Source organism: Eretmochelys imbricata, chromosome 3 (assembly GCF_965152235.1).
Source record: "Eretmochelys imbricata isolate rEreImb1 chromosome 3, rEreImb1.hap1, whole genome shotgun sequence".
In the NCBI taxonomy this organism is placed as follows: Eukaryota; Metazoa; Chordata; order Testudines; family Cheloniidae; genus Eretmochelys; species Eretmochelys imbricata.
Genome location: NC_135574.1, coordinates 151,711,028 through 151,732,230, shown reverse-complemented (window position 1 = coordinate 151,732,230; position 21,203 = coordinate 151,711,028). Strand labels below are relative to the sequence as shown.

The 21,203-nt window shown below is 39.1% G+C and overlaps 1 protein-coding gene across 1 annotated transcript in view; it reads left to right on the top strand.

The window, feature by feature from the left end:
* The first annotated feature begins 237 nt into the window (after positions 1-237).
* KIF6 (kinesin family member 6) overlaps positions 238-21,203 on the top strand; it is a 283,991-nt gene continuing 263,025 nt past the window's right edge. The window contains exons 1-3 of the mRNA XM_077812187.1: positions 238-315; positions 1,251-1,360; positions 3,250-3,324. Of these exons, the coding sequence (XP_077668313.1) occupies positions 238-315; positions 1,251-1,360; positions 3,250-3,324 (263 nt within the window). The remainder of the gene's footprint in view (positions 316-1,250; positions 1,361-3,249; positions 3,325-21,203) is intronic.

Sequence of the window (21,203 nt, the reverse complement as noted above, 5' to 3'; positions counted from 1 at the left end):
GCGTTCCGCAGGGGGGGCCGGGTAGGCGCCCCAGAGAATTAACGCCACTCGCTGATTGGAGCAGGGGAAGTCGGGCGAAATCACACGCAGGCGCCAGGCAGCCTCTCCGGCATGCGCATACGTAGCTCGCTGCGCCGGCACCGCCCCCTCTCGCCCCCCCCCCGGCGTAGAGCATGCTGGGTAGTGTTCCTTGGTTACCGTTGCTATGGCAGGGCCGAGTCTCCCCCTCCCCCCTTGATGAGCGGAGAGATGGTGAAGCAAACGATCCAGATCTATGCCCGGGTGAAGCCCCTGGCCAGGCGGCAGCAGGCGGGGGTACGTGCCCGCGGGGAAAGTAGCCGGGCTGCAGCCAACCTGGGAAGCACATGGTGGCGTGGTGCAGCCCGGGGTGGAGCGGGGTGCCTGGGGCAGGGGGCAGCCCGTGGGGCGGGGGTTGATAGGAGCTGTTTGAGGGTCCCTGTCATGATTCCTCGTTTATGAGGCTGGTTGCCCGTGTAGCGAAGGGCAGGACTTGTTGCAGCGCCGGGATGATTTTAAGTGGCCCAGTGCAGAGTAGAAAGCCCTAGACATTGAGTGTTAAAGGGACCTTTAAAACACGAAATTATGCTCTAGTAAAGCTGGTGACCTTTGGGGGCAAGGAGCTGATTTTCTACATGCTTACAGGAAGCTTGTTTAATGAAATCATCATTGTGGATATTGGAAGTGAATGCTTGAGTTGAAATACTTCACCTTCATTGAAATGAAAAATAAAAAGTTTAAGGAAAACATTTTCATAAATGGTATGTAAAAAACAACGCCCCCCCCCATAAACCCCAAGCTCCTTAAATTGTGGTCCAAAAACTACCTGATGAGTGCCTTATTAGTCTCACACAATAAACACTTCTTCAGGTTTTCTTTTCTTTTTTTAAATAAATCTTTGGTCAGATATTTGAAAGTGGTTTTATTAAGCAAATTCTGTCAAGGGATTTGGTGTCTAACTGCATTTAGATATTTTGAAATCTTATTTTGGGGTGGGTGGGTGAAAGAGACAGTTGTCTACTGTGTAATGCAGAATCCTCTGGAGCTCAAATGGCAAGGGCTATATTTTTGAAGGAGGGCAAACTGGGCTTTCTCCTTTTTGTCACCATGGAATTGTGATTAGTCTGCATTCCTGTATATGATCTTAATGAGATCATGCAGTTAAACACATCAAGATGATAGAGCCATGGTACAAACCACTGTTCTATTGCTGAAGTAATTTTGTTTTGCAGATTTATTCAGTTGGTGAAGATGAGAAATCAGCCTCCAGTTTAGAGATTATTGTACCACGTGACTTGGCAGATGGATTTGTCAATAATAAACGAGAAAGCTACAAGTTTAAGTAAGTTTATTTTGTTCTGATTTTTTCCTCATGCAATTTATACTAAGATCACTTTCAACATTACCAGATCTGTGTTATAGCCCAGCTTATTATTTTTCCTCCTGTTAAAGAGAGTCCATTTTCTATACTCAGTATCACCATTGCCTACAGAGAAGATAATTATGTAAGGATCAGCCACTAGATTCAGTGTGCCAGTCCCGTGGAGAGTCAGTAAAAGTTTCTTATTAATCTCTGATCCACACAATACAGTTTTGGTATATTTAGTAAGATTTTTAAAAAGACTTTTTAACAAGAGGAATCTTTCAGTGCTACAGTACATTGTTCTCTATCATGATTTCAGGGCAAGACATGATAAAACTAGAAAAGTTTAATAGCTGAACTTGTATGCTTCATCAAACTATTACATGACATTGTGGTAAAAATGCCTGACTCCTGTTTACAGGCCTGCACCCAAGCAGCTGGCTATAAAGTTTTAGTGTAGACAAGGCCAGAGTGAGGGAGGGACCTTATGCTCCTGCAGAAGCTAATGAGCCAGCATAGGGTGGATAGTGACTTTAGCCAAAGATTTGTTGACAAAAAGCACTTTCTAACTGGAATTTTTTGATTTCAGGCCTAATCAGAACACAGTGAAGAAAATTATAGTTTGTCAAATGAAAAGGGAAACTATCATCTTAGAAAAAACATTTATACATTTGTAAGAAGATATTACAAATGATGAGAAATAAAACCAATTACTTGATAGCATCCTTTGTATGGAAAATTTGGATGCAACATTTTGTATGGAATTTCATATCAATTGAAATTTGATGCTGAAGAAAATCTAAAATCTGCTGTAGAGTAGGACTCCAAACAAACATCTGTAACTCATGCTGATGTCACTGGACAGGCTCTATGCAACACCAGTTTAGGTTGCAGATGCCCATGTCAGCTTAATGGATGCTGACATTTTCGGTGTCTTTATTGTTCTTATGGGAGTCTGTGAAAATGAATTCTGAGAAATACTGAGCATTGTGATCCTTAAGGAAATGCTCTTTGTTTTTAATCTTTTATCATAAAGCCATACATACAAAAGGAATGCTACATGCCAAATACTTTCTCTTTCCTCCCTAAAACTCACTATTTTTTGGTGAAGACTTCCTACACTGGTCATCTCACCAACTATGGGCCTGATCCTGCAATTCTATACTTCTGTGCGCAGTGTCATTAAGATTAAACAAATTCAGTACAACTACTCATCTGAATAAAGGTTTACAAGATAGGGACCTATGTCTCCATACCTCATGCACTGAATATTTCCCCATGTATTGCATTTGTCTGAGTAACTGTACACTGTAAACCCTTGGAGGCCCAGACCACGTTTTTTATGTGTTCTGTGAAGAAAGAACTATGTAAACTTATAGTGCCAAACAGAACAACTGCAGGCTTATAGTAAGTGATAGAAGCTTAGATTTTTTTTTTTGATGTTCATCTATTGATTACAATGTTTCCTAGTTGCTACATTTCATTGTAGTCTAAAAATTGAGAGCCTGACTGTACTGTTTATATGTGCTGCTTGGTTATAGGATAATTAATTTATCCAGTTTTCAGTGTGATGCCAGTTGCAAACACTGATCCCCTTGATAGCTGTAAAATACAGGTTTTCCCCCTTAAATTGCCTCATTTTATCAGAGGGTTTTATTGTACAGATCTTGTCAAAGCACTACTGTTTACAATCTATTTGTATACGATAGCACAACAGGACACTGGTTATTAAGGCTACAGGGAAAACATTGTACTAGGTTATGTAAGCCCAATGACGTAAACATGGACTAGTTACAAACAGAAAAACAAAAATTATAAATCAAGTAGTGTTTTAAGATACTGCATGATTATTTGTTTATTATTTTCAGATTTCAGAAAATTTTTGATCAGGAGGCAAAACAAGATGCAGTTTTTGAAAGCATTGCCAAACCAGTTGTGGAATGGTAGGTTTTAATCTTGTAAATAATCAGCAGTTACATGGGGTCACTGGTAACTTTCATTATACTATTTGAAGGCAATCTGGTAATCATTTGCCATGGTGATTTAAAAATGGATTGTGCTTTTATCCTCTAAATGCTGATCCATCTGAATCTGATAGGCATGCAAGAATTCCATGGAATTTCTGCTTATAGAAAGGGGCTGATGATGGAGCCTAACTTAGCATTGCTATGATTGCCTGTTTTGTTGATGTTATATGGGGAATCCATATTAGGTTAATTCTTCCTATTCCGCTGATTTATCTCCACTGGTCCTTCAGAAAAGTTAATTTCATAGCCCTCACATTATGCAACTCTAAAGAAAAGAGGTTTGCATGAGGAAATTTAATCTCCCTGTTTAGTTTTTATTAACTTCAATAAGATTTAAGGACAATTATGAATGGGCCTCCAGTGTTGTCCTTACTACTTTCTGATTAATGTACATACTCATGATGGTGCTGGTGGCACTGTATCTTGACTCCTCATTATAATAACTAAAGAATGTTAATGTTGTAGAATGAAGCTCTCAGAAGTGTGGAAATCCCAAAGTTCAGATTGCTGTAGGACCGCTGCTTCATTTAGTGTGCAAGTTGGATACTACTCTGTGAATGATTGTGGGTTTTTTTTATATTTATTCTCGTTACTCAACTTGTGGCCCCATGGCTAATATGCTTCCCACCATGCATCCCGTACACTGAATGAAGCAAGGGCCCTGTGTACTGTGTATTGTTGTCTCATTTGTTTCTCAGTCTTCCTTATTCACTGCACACAATCCAAATTATTTAGTGAATGTGGAAATACCATTTCAGATTCACTACACAAGCTTATTCCATTCATTTTCTAACCTACACACTGAATCAGGCTGTGGCCCTGCAGGAAAAAGGAGTATGCATTCAGATAATTAATGATTGTATTATAATGCATATGCACAAGTGGAAGAGTTATTCTTGTGCAGGCTACAAAAAATATTATGATTGTTTCATGCGTTTTGATGTGTTTTCAAATATATTTGAAAGGACATCATCAGCATGAAACGTAGTCCATTTCAAAATATTAGTTGAAGGTCGTTTCAGGTAGTACACATGGCCATGAATCCCTCTGTTAATTTTTGTGGCTTTACAATCACAATTTCCTGTTTGTTCAAATATGTTTTTCTCCTCCCTGTTGTTGCATGAAACTCGGGAAGTCATCGCCTCTGCTGAACATCTCTGCTCAAAATGGAATTTCCTAATTTAGCTATAGGAGGAGAGAGTTGTGTTTCCCAATTCTGTGCTTAAGAACTTGCTCTTTAGGATTGTAAATTGGTAGTATTGCAATTTTGTATGCATCAGACAAAAGGATGATGCAATTGTCTCACACTTACAATAGGTGAGACTTTACTCAGTAAATGTCTTGAACTGTATCAGGGCTCACCACATTGCTGTTCCCTGTAAAATGTAATTATGAGCATTTCCCTTATTTTATAGTGATGTGGATTTGTTTGCTCATGAAACCTTTTAAACAATATCTTCAGTTTAACTATACTATGAATGCACTGATTCCTTCATTTATAACTAAAATTAAGACTTTGGTTTTAAATTTTATTGGTTGTATTGATATCTTCAGCAAAAGACTTTGATAGGATAGATGAACCTGGGCTGTGCCTGGCAAGTAGAGAGTTAAACTGTCTTGAGCATGCCAGAGCTTGGATTATCAGCATTCTGAGGAAACTCAAGTTACCAAAGCTAACTGGCAACAAGCATCTATTTTTTTCTAGAGAGTGGGGCTACACAGGGAGTTTGCTGGAAGATATGACAACCAGCTGGGTGTGTTCCATAGCTCACCTATGCAGTGCTTCTGAGCTGTGGGAATCTACACCCTTTTTCTTTTTTTATTTGAACCTATGCTGGTGTGAGTCGTATTCTTCATCCATCTAGGAAATCCATCTTGTTTGACCTTTGGCTAGAAGAAGCCCTGGTTTTACATTAGGAATAAAAAGTGCAGATTCCTTTTACCAATGTGACTACCTGCTACTCTGACCCAGCTTTCATATGGGTTTTATCTTCAAGTGATAAAAGCCTAATTATGTATTCATTCTAATCAAATCAAGGCTATCTGACTTCCTTCTTTGATTGTTATAAAGGTGATAATGCTTGTTTTCAAATGGTTAAATATGTGCTCTTATTGTTGATAAAACTACAGAATATTTCCAGTTGGTGATAACTGCATTTGCATTGTCACAAAGCCAATTATCTGAACAAATGTTTTGTAAGCACGGTTAAAACTTTCTCCTCCTCCACTCACTGCTCTTTCAAGGCAAAAATATATTTACAAATGTGTTCTTACTCACTCGATTCCTTAATTCATCCAACACCCTCCCCCCCGCCCCTCAGTTTCTGTTGATTTTAATTACATATCAGTCTGTAATTAGCATGCCAAAATTCCTTTCCATTGTGGCAAAATAAGAGCCACCATTGTTACTCCTGAAACACCTCAGTTGTTCATAAGAAACTTGTTTTCATTATATTAAAAAATAATTAAGCTGAAAGCTATAGTCTACATATTTCTGAAGAGGGAGTAATTTTATTAAATGAACAGACTTTGGTTGTGTTCTGCCACAGAAAATAAAACACAAAAAGATCAATGAAACACATCAGCAATATTCCAAGACTGTTTGTCATGTAATCACATGGAAACATGATTGAATATTTGAAAATAAACAAAAAAATTGAGGACACTGTCAAAATTTTAAAAAGGAATAAAAGCATAAGATATGCATGATATTAAGATCTTTTTTTAATTTGCTAGATAGGTGACGATTGGGCTTACTTTCCTATTTGTATCTTTATGTAAATCCACTTTCTTCATTGTTAGATTACTCTTTTTTTCTCTGTCATTAAAAAATCTGGTCTTCCTGTCAAATTGCCTCTGGTCACAGACACTCCTTCAGCATCATGTTGTTTTACATGGTTAGTATGGTCAATTTTCAAAGCTATTGCAGCATATGTTTTGATTTATTATTATGGGTGAGTCATCTCTTGATTTTTTTCTTTTCTTCCCCCCTTTTTTTCTTTTTCTTTTCAATAATTAGGGTATTCAACAGTCTTTAAAATGTATTCTGTACTCTTTCTATGGAGGGGCCATCTTAACCTCTAATTGTAATAACTAATACCCTGATGCCTGAGACCTGAAGCATTATCATAACACTCATTGTTCTGCTGTTACCTTAAAGAATTGCAGGTCACAGAGACTTGGTCACATCCTTTATCTATCAGTTAACCTGCCTCTGTTTCGGGTATCACAGTGTTGGTGTCAGGATTTAAAGATCTAGAGTGAAATCATAGCCCCACTGAAGTCAATGGTAGTTTTGCTGTTGACTCTAGTGGGACCACAATTTCTCACCTAGTTTATTAAAGACTTCTCTGATGTTCTTGAATGACTGGTGTTCCCTTGGGAACTTCACAAAAAAGATGTGTATCGTGACAATTCAGCATCCATAAACACTACTGACCCTTTACTATCCATCTTTTTCTGAATATAGCTCCTTGAGTACATATTGTCCACCTTCCTCCCCAACCTCTCTATCACCCATTAATGATATTGCTTTAAAACCGGGTGTTATTTCACTTCATGTTACACACTATACAACTCATGATGCACAAAGATCCCTGCAATTAGATTTTATGGCTGTGAGTGTGTAAAATCCTTGAAAAATATATTTGGTTTCAATATGAGTCTGTTGAATGGCTGTTTTTAAAGCAGATATTTTATAAAAATCTACCTCTTGCCCAACTCACTAAGTAAATACTACATGATAATCTGGTCAGGAAATTGAAATAATGGGCCACTTCACCCTAAATTTTCTTTATGAACCATATTAAAATATACTGAAAGTAATATATTGTGAAACACGTACACCAATCACTGAGGTCTGTTGACTCCCATATGCTGAAGGAGCTATGTTCTTAACAGAATAATCCAAAACCTTACAAGTCTGGTTTGAAATAGGTTTGTAAATTCCATTCCCCACCCCCCTTCTGCCCCCCCCCCAAAAAACCAATAGTTTTGGCTTTGAAATTAACCCCATTTTTCCTATGATCAAATTTCATGTGCAGGTTTGCAGCTGCCTGAGTTCCCAGCATAAGTGGAAATGGGGCTGTCTGCCATATTGGAAGACGGCAGGGCTCTGGTGGAGTGAGAAAGTGTTGGAGAAAGGCAGGATAGAGTTCCTTTCCCTTCACTGTTGTCTCTTTTAGGATCTGTGTGCCCATCTTTATACAATACCTCTCAGTTTAGCTGAACTGAGAGGTATCGCATAAAGATGGGTGCATAGCTCAGGGGAGCTGAACAGACCCTTCTCATCACATGGGACTCATTTAACTAGTTTGTTATTTATATCTCTTTGTTCAGTGCAGAACTGAACACGGTGGTGGTGCCAAATAAAGAAATTATAAACTCTGTTTCTGAATGATTAGAAGATAAAGGAAACATGGCATGTTCCCAAATTCTGTATGTTCTTATTTTTACACTTTTAAAGCCCTGCACCAGTTTTAAAATTCTCCCTCCCCATTAGAGACAGATGGAAGTCTCCTTCCTTTGAAACATCAGAGATAGCCACAGCTGGAGATGAGACAATGGGCAGGGTGAGCTGGTGCTCTGAGGTGACACTGAGCATTATCTCAGTCAGGTGCTTGGCTAGCTGGTTCTAGCTCACATGCCCAGGGTCTAACTGCTTGTTATATGTGGGGTCAGGAAGGAATTTTCCCACATGTCAGATTGGCAGTGACTTTGGGGGCAGCGGCTTGCTTTCTTCTGCAGCATGGGATGCAGGTCACTTGCCAGGATCATCTGGGTATATCTCATTTAATCAATTTCCTGCTGTTGCAGGGGCTCTTATTCTCTGCCTGAGGCACTTCTTCTGAGGAAAAAATCATTATTGTGTCTCCAAGTGTTTCTCATTTACATCATTTTACTTCTCTACATAATCTGAAATAAAATACCTTGTTTTCAGTACTTAATAACAATGACTGACTATACAGTACCATGAATATGTAACACTTCATGTATTTAAAAACTATTTACAAGGTATAAACAGTGAGCTAGCTGCTTCACAGCTGAGTATGAAGATGGAAATTTTAAAATATAGACAATGCATATATAGAACAGGGGAACATGAAATCAGCAGCCAAATGTGGTTGTTGTTGTTTGTATCACCCAGAAACTGCAGGCACATTGGATATCCATTATGCTGGACAAAAACCTTTCAAGAGACATCTCCTATCCTGGGGAACTTACAATTTAAAAGGCTAAATTGAGTCTTTAGGCTCATCCTTTTGTAAGGGGCAGTTCACTGCTGCACTGGCCCAGGAGTTGCTCTCGGGAGGAATTGTTACTCACTGTCCAAATTCCCTCCCTTCTCCCAGGCTTGCTTCCGTGGGGAAGTAACTAATTGCAGGCCTTCAGAAGGTAGTATCATTTCCACTGGCTGGCGCAAAGCAATGGGTAGAAATATAGTTCCACCTATTCCCCATAACTCTACATCTCCATCCCACCCAACTATTTTGAGACTTGCAGTTCCTGCCCTCTCCTCATGCCCACCCTAAAGCCATGATGCAAGGACCACTTATGCACCAGAGCAGGAGGGTGGGAAGATCTTCCTTCCATTCCTTATATTAGCCTGAGTCACAATCTGGACGTAAAATAAGACTAGACAAAATAAGTGGGTGTAACAAACCCAGGAGGAAATAGCAGAAAGAGGGTGAAGTCAACAGAGGCAGGATCACGTGGTTATGTACAATGGCTATGTGCACACTTTGCAGATTTGAATCTTTATATGTAAAGGAGACATTAATGTTATCAGTGATCACAGGTAGCCATTCACCTGGCCGTCAGACATCATGGTTTATATACATATTACCAGTTCCACAATTATTTTAAAAGAATGTTTCCTCTTCCCTTTCTTTTATTCCTCTCTCCCTCCCTTTCCTCCCTCCCTTATCACTAGTTTAGTTAATTCTTGTTTTATGGGGAGGGAGGTGGGGGGGCACTTGGGTTTACAGGCTTCCTGAAGGGTGTTTTAAGGAAAGGCTTGGATGGGAGGATGGAGGTAGGGCAGGCCATGTCAGGAGTGGGGTTCAGGAGGCACATTGGGGTGCATGGAAGAAGGTACGGGACTGAGTGGTAGGAGGACACAAAGAGTCAGATAGTTGTGCACCATGACTGGAGCAAAGGCAACAGGAAATGACAAAATGAAATTTTATGTAGATGTTTTGCTAACTTTCTCCAGAACTCAGAAATAAGTATACCTGTTATTCACCCAGGCACAAACTGCATTCAGTCAATGAGACAGTCTGTTTTGATCTAGATAAGTTCAGATGTGTGCCAAAATCCAGTTAAGGTATTGGAAATGTCTTCCTGCTTATATGAAAATTGATTAAATGTTAACAAATAGTGATGCAAGGGGATTTCCTCCCAAAGAGGGAATACTTGCAATCTTGCTGATCTCTAAAGCAGAAGCTGCTATGTAGCTGCTATATTAACCAAACTAGAACTAACCATTGTCCCTTTCATTTGCTCTTAAGTTTTCTAAATGCTTAACCATTTATTTTTCACCAGAGGTAAAAATTAATGTTAATCTTAGAGAAATGAAGGACCCAAAGAATAGTTATTAGAAGACACGCATGCACTGAGAAAAACATATCTAAAAATGAGAAACTTCTCTGCAATTCCAACGGTCCTTAAAACAGCGTCATATTCTCAAGGGCGCATATTAATTTTTGCAAGTATGAGACAATTGCCGAATTTTTATGTATTGTACATTTTTTGTGCATAAATGCTGTATGAATTTGTCAGCTTTTTGTTCTTCAAGTTACATAGGGGACTCTCTCTCCCCAAAAGAATTAATTGCCCATTATTCTTTGTTCATTGTCCCCATCACTCAGCTGCGGTGTAACATAACACATTTTCCATCTTCTTGGTCTTGTTTTGTGGCACTACTTGGTGCAGCTGCAGCATGTTGATTCTGGACTTGTAGGTAGTATTGGCTGGCAAAGTAGGTTGCTGGGTGATTTAACTGGCAGACAGAATTGTTTCCAACACAGTGGCCTCATAAAGGAAAGTCTTTCTTATATATTTATACTACTGGGATTCTGAAAATAAAGATATTGTCAGCTCTCTTGTTACAAACTATTAATCAGTCCTGTCTTTTAGATTGTACGATCCTTGGGGAAGGGAGTATCATTAACATTTTTACAGTGCCTAGCGCAATGGGTCCCGGATGTCTCTAGGTCTCATTGATGTGATATGATATATTAATAATGAGTCATTGGCACAGAGCTTCATAAATGGTAATGTGGCTAAGTTAAAGAATACATAACCACACTAGCTATGTTTATAACACAATTTGTTCTCTCTGGAATTCTAGAAATTAAGGTGTAAATATCTGGCATGATTATTTATGGTTCTAAATGGTAGGCTCGAATGAATGATTGTCAATTCCTTAGCAGTTTATATTCCTGAATCAGTGTGGTGAGCAGTGGCTGAGCTCTTCTTTAGACAAACTTCCATCATAGCTTTGTTATTACTAATGTGGTTGGCTTTGGCACAAAAGGGCTGTGGGATCACTTTCCTTTTGGATGCCAGTTTGACACAACCCAGTTTAAAAATTGTGCTAAATTGAAGAATCAGACAGTAATGATTAAGGCCCCTTCTTGAAATGGTTGCAACCATGGGGCATATGAAGTGCAAGGATTCATTAACATTTCATCAAACCACTATTATAGGGCACAGTATCTGTAAGATTTATTCTGACACAAATTGCAGATTTTCAAACTGTTAAAGAAATCTGCTTATTATAGGTTATGATGTGACTGTTTGGGTGGGTGCATAGAGCATCTTTTTCAATAAAATACCATTTTTTATGCAATGTTCATGGCTGAACTTGTTGGAGTAATGCAGGAAATAATGTTGCACTTCCTTTTTCAGGAAAATTGTTGTCAATTTCTAAAGAAACTGATTTGTGCAGTAAGCTCTTGAAAAAAACAGTGCTGTTATAGGTATGTTTGAGAGTTGGACATATCTATGAAATGTGAGGTATCACCAAATTAGATTTATACCACAATTCTGGCAAAGATATAAAGAGAAGATGTCGTGTTGAGATATTTTGTTTATTTTAATTAAAAGGAACTTTTATCTGTGCTCCAGACAAGAAGGGATATTTAAGTACTGAGCTTCTCCAAAGGCAAATCCTCCTTCAAAATTGCTTTCCCAAAGTTTAAAAATAAAATAAAGTTCACAAGTCTCTTAATCATAAACATAAATACCTGAGAGTTGGATGTGCCAGGAGTGTGTTGAGTTTTATTGTGAGTTGAGTATGGATTAAGGGCTTCTGAAATAGGTAGAGGGAAAGTGCAGGGACATCAGGAAAATAATCAAGGGTAGTGAGATTTGAAATGAGGAGAGAGACAAGATGTTAGCAAAAGATCAAAGATACTGAAGTCTTCCTAGTTTCTTCATTAGTTTAGTATTTGCATAGGTGTTGAATGGCCACCTACATTTAGATGACCAACTAACTCGTCAAAACTCATGTTAGAATAATGAGTGACATAAACCAATAAAGTACGGTAATTTAGAGTTAGAGCTAAAATTGTTCCTTAGTGCCAAATACTTCTCTTGGCTACACATACGCATCCATGGACAGAACTTATTCCTTAATCAGTTCCTTTGTTCATAGGTATTAGCATGTGGTTTGTTGGAGTATGGTGCTTACACACAGTATACTTAGTTAAAGGATAGAGTTTCTGAACTTCTGAGGGTTTTTTAATGGCACTAAATATGTGCCTGCCTGCAAGATTTACTTTTCTTTTTAATCTTTTAGAAGACTGAGCAGTATGTCTAGAACCATGGATGCAGCAAGATATGGCAAAGCGTCTTTGTGCTAGTTTCATAAGTACTCTTATTGATCGTGCTTCTGGATCTAATGGGTAGGCTTCACTTAATCATTTGTAAGGTGGGCCATATCCCTTTATCACTAGTAAATGCGAGTGGTGAACAGTTGAGAATAAGAATTGCACAACTGGTTTGGATCCTTTATCCTGGGTAAAAGGATAGGCGTGGCATAAAGGGGACCTAAAAACCCTGTATCTGGCATCGGAAGGATTTCATGGGCAGAGACACTGTGGAAGACTGCCATAAGGCTGCCTTCCGAGAACCCCATCGTAAGCTCTGGCATAGGTCAGAGGTTCTCAACGTGGGGGATGGACACCCCTGGAGGGGAGTGCAGAATGTATTTTGGGTGTGTGTGTGAGAAGCTTTAGGGGGAAAAAAACTTACTGCACACATTTTACCCACTGCAATGAATAAGTAGCAAAGCTGATTCCTCCAGACATAGACTCATAGGACTGGAAGGGACCTCGAGAGGCCATCTAGTCCAGTTCCCTGCACTCATGGCAGGACTAAGTATTATCTATACCATCCCTGACAGGTGTTTGTCTAACCTACTCTTAAAAATCTCTGATGATGGATATTCCACAACCTCCCTAGGCAATTTATTCCAGTGCTTAACCACCCTGACAGTTAGGAAGTTTTTCCTAATGTCCAACCTAAACCTTCCTTGCTGCAATTTAAGTCCATTGCTTCTTGTCCTATCCTCAGAAGTTAAGAAGAACAATTTTTCTCCCTCCTCCTTGTAACAACCTTTTCTGTACTTGAAAATGGTTATCATGTACCCTCTCTGTCTTCTCTTTTCCAGACTAAACAAACCCAATTTTTTCAATCTTTCCTCATAGGTCTTGTTTTCTAGACCTTTGATCATTTTTGTTGCTCTTCTCTGGACTTTCTGTAATTTGTCCACATCTGTCCACAGATGGCACTGTGCATTTGACTCTAGATGGCACTGTGCATTTTGATGGATTTCTGTTAAGCATGCATAGCATTATACAAAGTCTTTGCCATTTGTACATTAACCTGTTTGCTATGATGTGGTGTGCACATTTAATTGTAAGCATTGACCACAATTGCAGTTTTGCTTTTGCTCTTGTTACAATGGATCATTGGCTTTGTTTGAATCAATGCCTTAGTGTTTTTAATATTTAGTGAGAGTTGCATGTTGATTTATTTATTGGTATATATACTTGTGTGGCGGGAGGGGTGTGTGTAAACTACTACAGACACAAAGAAGGGGGCTGGGATCAAATAAGTTTGAGAATCACTGGCATAGGTGGTACGGTAGGAGTTATGAATGGTATGTTGGGGGTGGGACCACAGCATGTAATGCTTCAAAGATTTCAAGTAGTGCTGCTGCCCATAGGGCAGCTCCAGGAGGCTACTGTAAACTAGGCAATCCCCCCCAACCCACTGGACTGCCTAAATTATACTGCGGGCCTCTCCAATACATGGAGCAGTCCAGGATCAGGCGGGCATAAAGATGTCTTAAAGCCACATTGGCCTCTATCCCGTTGACTGCGAGTTCTGTATTGTGCTTCTTAGAGGCACAGTACAGAAACTCACCCTGGGTCTCTTATTTCTTGAATATGTTAATTATTATCTTTGTAAGGACGTTTACTATCCTAATGCAATTAATAGTCAGGCTTTTGTTCAAGAAACTCTCTCTTAACATTTGTCACCTCCCTAATTTTTGACCTGTTTAAAACCCTTTCTTTCTGGGAGAGATTGAGAAGGTAAAGGTACACCAACTCCAGCTACACCTAAGGATCAGGGAAAGTTGGTGAATTTATCATTCTGGCTTTATGCCTGGCTATGGCAGAGATTGCTCTGATGTCTTTGATCTACTTATGTCAATAGAAAAAGGTCATTTGTTCTGTCATAGACTACATAACAAAAAAGTATGCCCTTGGAGTTTGTGAACAGAAATTTCCTACACTGTGGCCTCTGCATATTTCCACTTGTAGGATCTGCCCACATCCAGTCAATCCAAAAGTGTGTGATTTAATGTATAGCAAATGCAATGTAATGTGTAACTGTATATAAAAAAGAGGATGTCTGTGTAACTTTGGGTGTGTGGTATGCCCTATACCCACCCCCCACGCTTGAGTCTGATCAACTCAGCATAGCTTTGCTGTATGCCAAATAAAGCAACTTGAGTGACAAAATTCAGAGTCAAAATGAGTGTTTTGGATCCCAGAGAACTGGATGAAGTGTTCTCTCAGAACTTGACAAGGTATTCTGGATAAGCCAAGTGGAAAAGGTCTTGGAGGGAATCCCAGTGCTGCCTAAAGTTGGCCAAAAGAGATTACAAGCATTACGCTAACCTTTGTCAGCAGGCAATCTCTCAAATCACAGTTGGAGATAAAGTATAGCTGTCAATGTAATACCTTGACTCTACCTGGCCTTCAGGAAGTTTATTTACCTATATTTTGACCCATTCCAGGTCATTCAACACATCAGCCATGTGGCCTTCAAACTCCAACTGCATAGCATGATGAAAATGCAACCAGTATTCCATGTCTCCTTGCTGAAAAAGCTTACCATCTACTTCCCTGGATGAATACAATCACCACTGCCACCTGTCAGGTCCAGGGGCATGAGGAATACCTTCTGAGGCAGATCTTGGACTCCAAAATTCTGAGAGGAAAGCTCTGGTTATGGTCCAGCTGATTGTTTGTGGGAGCCAGCCAAAAACATGCAAGCATGTGACCTGATTCAAGAATTCTATCAGTCACACCCTGATATACCTGCCCAAAGACATTTGGTAGGTGTCTTTTAAGGGGGGAGGGATAATGTAATGAGTCATAACTGAGCCTGATAAGTACTCTCTGAGCCTGAACCTGACAAGTTCTGTTAAGCCTGATGAGTCAACCCTCAGCCTGAGCCAGCTGATACAGTGTACTTAGACTTTCAGAAAGCCTTTGACAAGGCCCCACGCCAAAGGCTCTTAAGCAAAGTACACAGTCATGGGATGAGAGAAGGTGCTCTCATGGATAAAAGATAGGAAACAAACGGTACAAATAAATGATCAGTTTTCACGGTGGAGAGAGGTAAATAGTGGGGTCCTCCAAGGATCTGGACTGGAACCAGTGCTGTTCAACATTTATAAATGATCTGCAAAAAGGGGTAAAAGTGAGGTGGAAAAGTTTTCAGATAATATAAAATTAACTGAGATAGTTATGTTCAAAGCTAACTGTGAAGAGTTACGAAGGGATCTCACAAAACTGGGTGACTGGGCAAAAAAAAAAAAGGCAGATGAAATTCAGTGTTGATAAGTGTAAAGTAATGCACATTGGAAAACATAATCCCAATTGTACATACAAAATACTGGGGTATAATTTAGCTATTACCACTCAAGAAAGAGATCTTGGAGTCATCCTGGATAGTTCTGTGAAAACATCTGTTCAATGTACAGTGGCAGTCAAAAAAGATAATGTTAGGATCCATTAGGAAAGAGATATTTTCTGTCTTATTATCTATCATAATGCCATTATATAAATCCATGGTATGTCCACATCTTGAATACTGTGTGTAGTTCTGGTTGCCCCATCTCAAAAAAGATACATTAGAAATGGAAAAGGTACAGAGAAAGGCAACAAAAATTGTTAGGGGTAGGGAACAGTTTCTATATGAGGAGAGATTAAAAAGACTGAAACTGTTCAGTTTAAAAAAGAGATGACTAAAGGGGGATATGATAGAGGTCTATAAAATCATGAATGATGTGGAAAAACTCTCGAGTAGAACCTTACCTGGGAATGACAGGGTCTCCCGGCATTTCCAATTGCTCCTGCAATTGCAGATCTTGGGGGAGGCAGGACAGATTCCTCTGCTGCTGGTGATGATAGACACTGGGGTTGCTCCCAACTTTATAGATGCTAAGGCAGCCCAAACCCTCCAGATCCTTCTCTCGGGAAAACCCACACCATACCTGGCTGACGATAGATGGATCGCTCCTATCATCAGGACTGGTGACTCAAGAGACCATCTCCCTAGAGGCCTGGGAAATAATATGCTCTGATGTGATCTGCTCTCCATTCTTCATGGTAATCGGCATTCCTTGGTTGGAGCGGCATGACTTGTGTATCTCCTCGTGGAGGAGGAACATTATCTTCTCCTTTGAATATTGCCAGAAATCTTGCTTCCAACAAATCAACCAACCTCCATTGGAATCACATTGACAAGAATGGAGCTGCACCTCACCTCCTCCCTCAGGGTGTTGCTATGTAAGAATCTGCGTGACTAGAACTTCAGACCATGGGGGTTCCAGGCTGCTGACACTTCCGCATCACCACCAGAAGTCCAGGCTGGCTTTCCGCTGGGGAACCCTGTAAAGTTAGACACTGCAGGAAGTATTGCCCAGCGAGACTGCAGTGGTGGCTCCTGACAGCCTACTGATTGGCCCATGCTGGTATATAAACAAATAATTCATCACAGGGAGCTGTCTGAGCAACAACGCAGACAGACTTCTTGCTTCCGCTTCAGTCCTTGCCTTGCTGTGAACCCCAGACTCTGGCTCCTGACCCTGGCTCAACCCTAACTCCACCACTTGCCTCCTGTCTGCACTTCACCACCTGACCCTGAATTTCTGGCATCCTGATCCAGCATGACCCCGACTCTGCTACTCATCTCCTGACCGCAACTTAGTGACCGACCCTTGCATGCAGGTTGCCCACAGCCTGACCCTGATAATACTTCTCTATAGTCAAACCTACTATTATCCATCAGGGCTTTCAGTCCTCCCACAGCACTGTCTCCTTACCTCAGTTTTCTTGATGTTAGGAAATATCATCACTACTTCAAAATCTCAAAAATATATCCTTTTCCTCCCCATTTAAAGGAGACTCTAGCCAGAAACTAAACAAATCCTTTAGCCCCATGGGTCTGAACACTTGCTTCACTTACAATTTTTTTAAGAAAAACTAAGGTACTGTATAATCAGGTAATATTGCTTCCTCCCCACCCCTTAAGTTTCCAAGGGACCTGAAATTCTGCTGGTTTTAAGGATCTTACTCTTAGAATCTGTTACAAAAATTAAGAATATATTTATTATGCATGGGTGCTTTCATTTTCTTGCAATTTTTGAGTATCTTCAGTCTCCTGTGATCCTTACCTACAAAAAGCATCTGGAAGGGCCAGTATTTCTATAAACTAACAAACACAAAATGCTGTAAATCAATAAGCCTTATGTTCAAATCAAACTCCCTGATCCTATTACTAGGTCTTTATGATCAATATTTCTGTAATCAGCTCTTTGTGAACTTGCAACATTGTGTTCAGTATCAATTACATGGATTTTCACATTCTCAGCAAACTCTGCTATGGTTTTCAATAGTAACCAATTGTTCCTACATCCTTTACCAATCTAAACATACATCCACTGGTTCTAGACTTCATGATACAGCCTTTTATAGTCCTATATGATACACTGAAATTTGTGCCTGTAGACCTCTACTTTTGAAGAATGATGCCATCTTTATTCTTGGAAGAATAATGCCTGAAAAAGTCCTCTTTGAGGGCTCAGTTGGGTAAAGTTGCCAATCACTCTCACCTCCTACTGAAGTCAAACAAAAGAAAATTGAAGTTAATAGGAGAAGTCTTTACTCTTCACTTCTCAAGACAGGGACCTAAGTGAGGAGTTTCTAGTTTAGGGTTTTTTGTTTGTTTGTTTTTGCAGAAGAATCTGAGGCAGATCTTATAGTTTAAATCTTGCATTTCGGAGAGCCAGTTTGATGTATTCCTCAACAAAGTTAAATCTAACATCAGAGCTAGCTCAGAATGTTCTTATCATAGCTCAAGCACAAGAGTCCCTGCACTCTCTCTAACAATGAGCATAAGAAGCAAAAATACATTTCTGTGTCCTTAAACTTAAGACAGAGAAAATGCTCATCGTAAATTAGAACAAAATGTAGTCAGAAAAACAGCCACAATAAAACCACCTCAATCTGCTTTCGAGAAGGAGAAAGTGTATTTTTACTGTTTGCTTTTATTGGATTGTAAACTACTCTTTATACTAATCCTTTACATTTTGAAGAGGAAGTTACTGAGCTATATTCTAGAAGATCTCCAGAAATTGTCTACTCTGTATAGCTGTTTTACCTGAGGCATTCTAAACATTTGAAAACATTTGTTGTGCATATTTCCCAAATAAAGGGCCTCAAGGTGAAAATAAGTGTCTACTGGAGATGAGATAAATCAGCTGATCTACCAAAAATACAAATACAGTAATATGTATGACAGCTATTTTCTACACAGGTATCTAAATTGAGACCTTTAATGAAATAATTTAGAAGTGTATGTATGGTAAGAAATAATCATTATTATTGCTAATTAGTATTATAACCCATCACTAGAGTATCAGGACACTAAGAAAAGAAAAGAAATTGATAAAGGATTTATATGAGATTAGGAAAACATTGTAAAAGAAAAAATACGTATACACAACCTTGCTGATCTGTGAATAAATTACACAGATTAGTCCCTAACTGGAGAGGATAGTTTTCGTCCCTTTCATAAATCAATATGCATATTGTATGCACAGCATTTATATTAATCTTCTAGTATTGGTAATTAGTCTTTATATACTGATCTTTTGGTGTTAACAATTGCTGAATTTTTCTCAAAGAGTAGGTTTTAAAAAAATAATAGCTATTCTATAATTGGTAAGTGATTTTTAAAATATTAAACCTTTGTTCACATAAAAATGTTTTCTCAAAAATGTGTTTTTACAAGAACTCTTATGAACTAAAAATCAGAAAAGTTAGGATATTGTAGCTCATTTTTTCTCAAGTCAAAAGTTTCTATTTTAGAGAAAATACATATACAATATACAGCAATGAGCAGTATTCAGGTTACATGCCAAAAGTTGAATGAAATGTGTGAAAATGTGTAAAATTAAACACAAGTTGACATTGCATTATATTTTAAAGATGAAATTTACCAAATGTAGAAACTTGCCAGTACAGTACATTTTTCTTCATCTGATAATGTACACAGGTAAAAACTTAGTCATTTTTATATTTAAGGTGGAATGGGTATTTGAAAATGTAATTCAATGTAGTTAGAACTAAAAAAAACCCTGTATCTTGTATCTCATCCTCAGAAAAAAGTAGGTTTTAAATTCTACATTGTTTTCCAAATTATTAGTTGATACTCAAAATGTATCATGAAGATGTGTATTAGTAGTGCTGTAAATATAACAAAAGAACTGCTGATATACAGATATGTTTAATTACTGTATTATGGTTAAAATACATGACTATCAAAGTGTCTAGTGTGCTAATGCATTCTTACACCTTATATGTTTTTGACTTTATCCAAACCCTAAGGAAGTCACCGAAAAGACTCCCATTGAGTTTAATGAGCTTTGACTCAGACTCTTGTTTAATGATGCTTAGTAGTTTAGTATGATTTTTTCCTCAAAGCCTGAACACCATTTTGTGGCAAATATTGTAAGTAATATCTCAATTTTATGTATGGGGCTACTGAGTCAGAGATGGAGATTTGTCCATAGCCATGGAGAGAGTCTGTGTCAGAGCTGGGACTAGAACTCATAAACTCCTGGCTTCTGCTCCTGTCTTCGGGTCACTAGACAATGCTTCCTGGGACCTGAATGAGTATAAACATCAATATGATTATGTTAATTTCATTAATTTGATGCTGATCCCATGTATGTGTGCATAATTTGTCACCTGCTTTGGAAAAACTGTTACTTCAATTGTGCACAGTACAATGAAGACAGTCTGTACCCTATTTATACTGAAAAATGTTGCTGACTCATTTTGTCAAGTCAAATAAGAACTGCTAGGATTTCAAAAGTCAGCAGGAGTGGTTTATACAGTTAATCAGAAGGCAAGGATGTAATTCTATTGATAAAATGTAACAAGAAAAATAGATTCATGTATAAAAAAAGAGGTAAGTAATTAGCCTAGAAATGGTATCACACATTCCTGTGACTTAATAAACTGAGTAATAGGACAACATAGGCATGTGCCTATGCTAAAATAATTACTGGGGATTAAGAAGTTATTTGGCTGCAACTCAGGCTGCTATTCCAATAAAATGGGTGTATTCATGCTAACAATACCCCCTCTTGAATTGCTTTATTGGTACTATTTTTTTTCAAAGTCTTATATCCATGATGAATATTTGTTAGTATGTTCTGCAACTTTGGATTATTGGATGGTATGAACTCTTTACAGCTGACCTGCTTAGTTCATAAACATTTATTTAACTCTTTAAAGTGTTCATTGGATAACCATAATGTTTCCTTGAGCCAGTGATTTGTTTTATAATGGCCTTTCCTCCTAATCTGATAAAAACAAGCAATCTTAAATGATCAAAACCAAACACAGAAATATATATATATACACACACACACGCATTATACATAACATTTCAAGTAATTTATGTAGGAACCATGAAACAAAAAGTGTTAGTGGCACTTTTTTCTTTTTGGTATTATATACAGCCATATAGAATGGGTTCACGTTATATCATGTGACTAAGTCAGGGGTGGGCAAACTTTTTGGCCCAAGGGCCACATCGGGGAATAGTAAGTGTATGGCAGGCCATGAATGCTCACAAAATTGGAGTTGGGGTGCGGGAGGAGGTGCAGGTTCTGGCTGGGGGTGCAGGCTCTGGGGTGGGGCTGGGGATGAGAGGTTTGGGGTGCAGGAGGGTGCTCCAGGCTGGGACTGAGGGGTTTAGAGAGCGGGAGGGGGATCAGGTCTGGGGCAAGGGTGTGGGAAGGGGTGCAGGTTCCGGCTGGGGGTGCGGGCTCTGGGGTGGGGGTGGGGGTGGGGCTGGGGCTGGGGCTGAGAGGTTTGGGGTACAAGAGAGTGCTCTGGGCTGGGATCAAGAGGTTTGGAGAGCGGGAGGGGGATCAGGCCTGGGGCAGGGCGTTGGTGCATGGGGAGAGGCTCAGA